We start from the raw sequence: 2,697 nt of genomic DNA, 5'->3' as shown, positions 1-2,697 counted from the left end.
GGATCATCCAGAGATTATATATATTAAATGGAAATTAATTATTTAAAAATCATACATTGTATTTTTCTGGATTTTTGTTTTAGATTCCATCACTCACAGTTGAAGAGTACCTATGATAAAAATTACAGTCATCTACAAGCTTTGCAAGTGGGAAAACCTGAAAAATCAACAGTGKATCAAATACTTGTTCTCCCCACTGTATAAACATAATCTCCAGTTTCAGTTTTATGCAGATGATGTATACGTCTATTTGACACCAACAACATAAATCCTTTGGACTGTATTTTAAACGACTGCTTTTAGCACACTGTTATTTTTCTACCACGTTGTTGGTTTTTAATCTTTTTTTATTACTGAACTRATAAAAAGAACTGTTAGTCACTGTTGTAAAGTGTTATATGAATAAAATTAGGATTAATAGATTTGCAGCTGAGTTTTAAAGTCAAACCAAGTTAAACTGAATAAATTTTGTTTCCAGCCACCGATGGAGGACGGGGGCCGCAAACGACACTCGTCCAGCGGAGACGGCCGGCGCCGACATCCATCGCAGCTCTCTAGCCGGCCCCACAGCCAGGCCAGTGGAGGCCCCGCCCCCTCCGCCACCCAGGCCCACACAGCCAAGGATGTTGCCAAACCCACCAACCAGAAAAGCCCCGCCCCCAAAGAGGATTCTGCAGCGAGCACTAAAACACTGAAGTAACTGCGGAGAGGAACACAGCGGCCCGCACGCTTCGACTCTTCAAGTTGCAGTTTTTTTTTCTCTGCGCCACCGGAGCGGGGCAGGGAGGGGGGTGCACCCAGCACTTCATTCAGCCTTTCATTGGATTAAAACTAAATCTTCATCGTTTTATCAAATTCCTCCGTTTTATTATTTTTAGAATTAGACAAAAAAAATCTGGAATGAAACAGAAGTTTGCAGATCGGCACGTCAACAAGCGGACACCTCCCTCTGTCATTACCCCCACCACCCCCCCGCTCACTGGCTGAAAAGGTTTTTGATTCCCAGACATTTCTGAGGTGGTCAGTCCAGACTGAGAGCAGGAGGCTGTGCTGCTTCTCACATTCAGCTGGACCAGAGTGGTCCGAACCATCTGCACCCCCCCGGCACCATCAGTCAGGGGCTAACAGTGATTACTTTGTGGCTGAAGTCTGAGGGGAAACTCTAAACCAACCAACTGATAAAAGACTTGTTTGAACCCGTCACTTCAGCCTAATGATTGAAAGTTGCCTTATTTTGATGGTTTTACTGCTTCCAACTTGTGCTCCGCCCCCCCAGCCCCACCACGCCCCCCCCAGCCTCTCTGTGTGAACTGTCTTCCACGTGTCACTTCTGTATGAACTGTGTGTTTCTGCTCGCAGCTTGTGGCTTTTTTTGTTTTGTGCTGGAAGCTGATGGAAATCTGTCGTCCTCCCCTCCTCAAACTAAAAAAGTGGAAGTGAGAGTTAAAGACGACCTCCTTCCGGGTGCTTCTCCTCCCGCCTTTCTGTCAGATGTGCTGCATCCATCCGTTCATCCATCCATCCGCTCATCCATCCATCCATCCATCGTCAGCGACGCTACAGGACCGGAACCTTCTGGATTACTTGAAGAGGAGGATGGCAGCGAGGAGGACCCACACGCTCGAAGGAGGCTCAGAGTTCTCGATGCTGATTGGACCTCGCCGCTTCCTGTTTGGGCTACAGGTGCGAACACTAACAGGTGGGGTGGACGTGTTCGGGATCGTTTGCTCGCTTCATCAAGAACTAATGATATCAGAGAAAAAAATAACCTTTCCACTAACGTAAATGTGAATTAGACGGATGAAGAGAAATGATTTCGGCTCTGCTTTGGCTTTTTGTTTATAGGACACATCTGCCTTACATCTGTACTTTAACTTTATTTTTTAATGATCTCTTTAATGCGTTTTAAATTGAATTTGCTGTGTTTCTGTTACGATGGAGGCGGGGCTTTGTGTCTGGARAGGGAAAGTTGACATCTGGATGAAAACAGGATATTTCTTGTAAAATCAGAGCTTTTTTTCTTTGTTTTATTAGGAGTGTTGCCAACATGAGAACATGGTTTCTGATAATTCCTGGCTAACTTAATGATKACCTGCAGTTCTTCTCTGATACTATGAAGTCAAGGTGCTCACTGCAGAGTCATGAAGAGCAGACAGAAAGTTAGTCAAAAACTGGTCAGTGTTTTGTACGAAACTTTTTTTTAAGTTTGAGACTCAAAGCTAACGGCTTCATGTTTACTTCCAGGAATAAATCAAAAGATAAACTTATCATTTAAAAGTAGTTTGGGGTTCTCCACAGCCCGGCTCGTTCCCTGACTTTAACTTTGTGTTTTGCAGCAGATTCAGTAAGTTTATTGCTGAAGATTTAAAAGTAAACGAGTGAGAAAATGAAGCAGGAGACTCGAGCAAATAGTTTGTTTGCATCAAGTGTCTGATAAACTGGAGTAAAACTAAGGTTTAAAACCTTATATCAGCCAAAAAGTCTTTTTCATCTTGTTTTCAGACTGATTTACTAAACAAGAACTGATTGTGTAAGAATAATCATCTTGTTTTCAGAATGTGTAAGATTATTTGTCTTGTTAGTCTGAAAATTTGACTCTAATTAAGTCAAACATTTCCTAATTAAGTTTCTTGAAATAAGAAAAAATTGAGTCAAATCAAGTATTTCAAGAATCTTACCAAGTAAATTGTTCTTACT

At 42.4% G+C, this 2,697-nt stretch overlaps 1 protein-coding gene across 3 annotated transcripts in view; it reads left to right on the top strand.

Moving 5' to 3' along the window:
- The window catches only part of larp1 (La ribonucleoprotein 1, translational regulator), a gene marked incomplete in the record, with an annotated part of 69,611 nt that extends 67,540 nt beyond the window's left edge, over positions 1-2,071 (top strand). For all 3 annotated transcript variants that reach the window (XM_014028574.1, XM_014028575.1, XM_014028573.1), the window contains 1 exon segment: positions 479-2,071. In XM_014028574.1, coding sequence (XP_013884028.1) covers positions 479-700 — 222 coding nt within the window.
- Positions 2,072-2,697: the final 626 nt, after the last annotated feature.

The sequence above is a fragment of the Austrofundulus limnaeus genome, unplaced genomic scaffold (assembly GCF_001266775.1).
Source record: "Austrofundulus limnaeus strain Quisiro unplaced genomic scaffold, Austrofundulus_limnaeus-1.0 Scaffold782, whole genome shotgun sequence".
NCBI lineage: Eukaryota > Metazoa > Chordata > Actinopteri > Cyprinodontiformes > Rivulidae > Austrofundulus > Austrofundulus limnaeus.
This window is presented reverse-complemented; position numbering and strand designations above follow the sequence as displayed.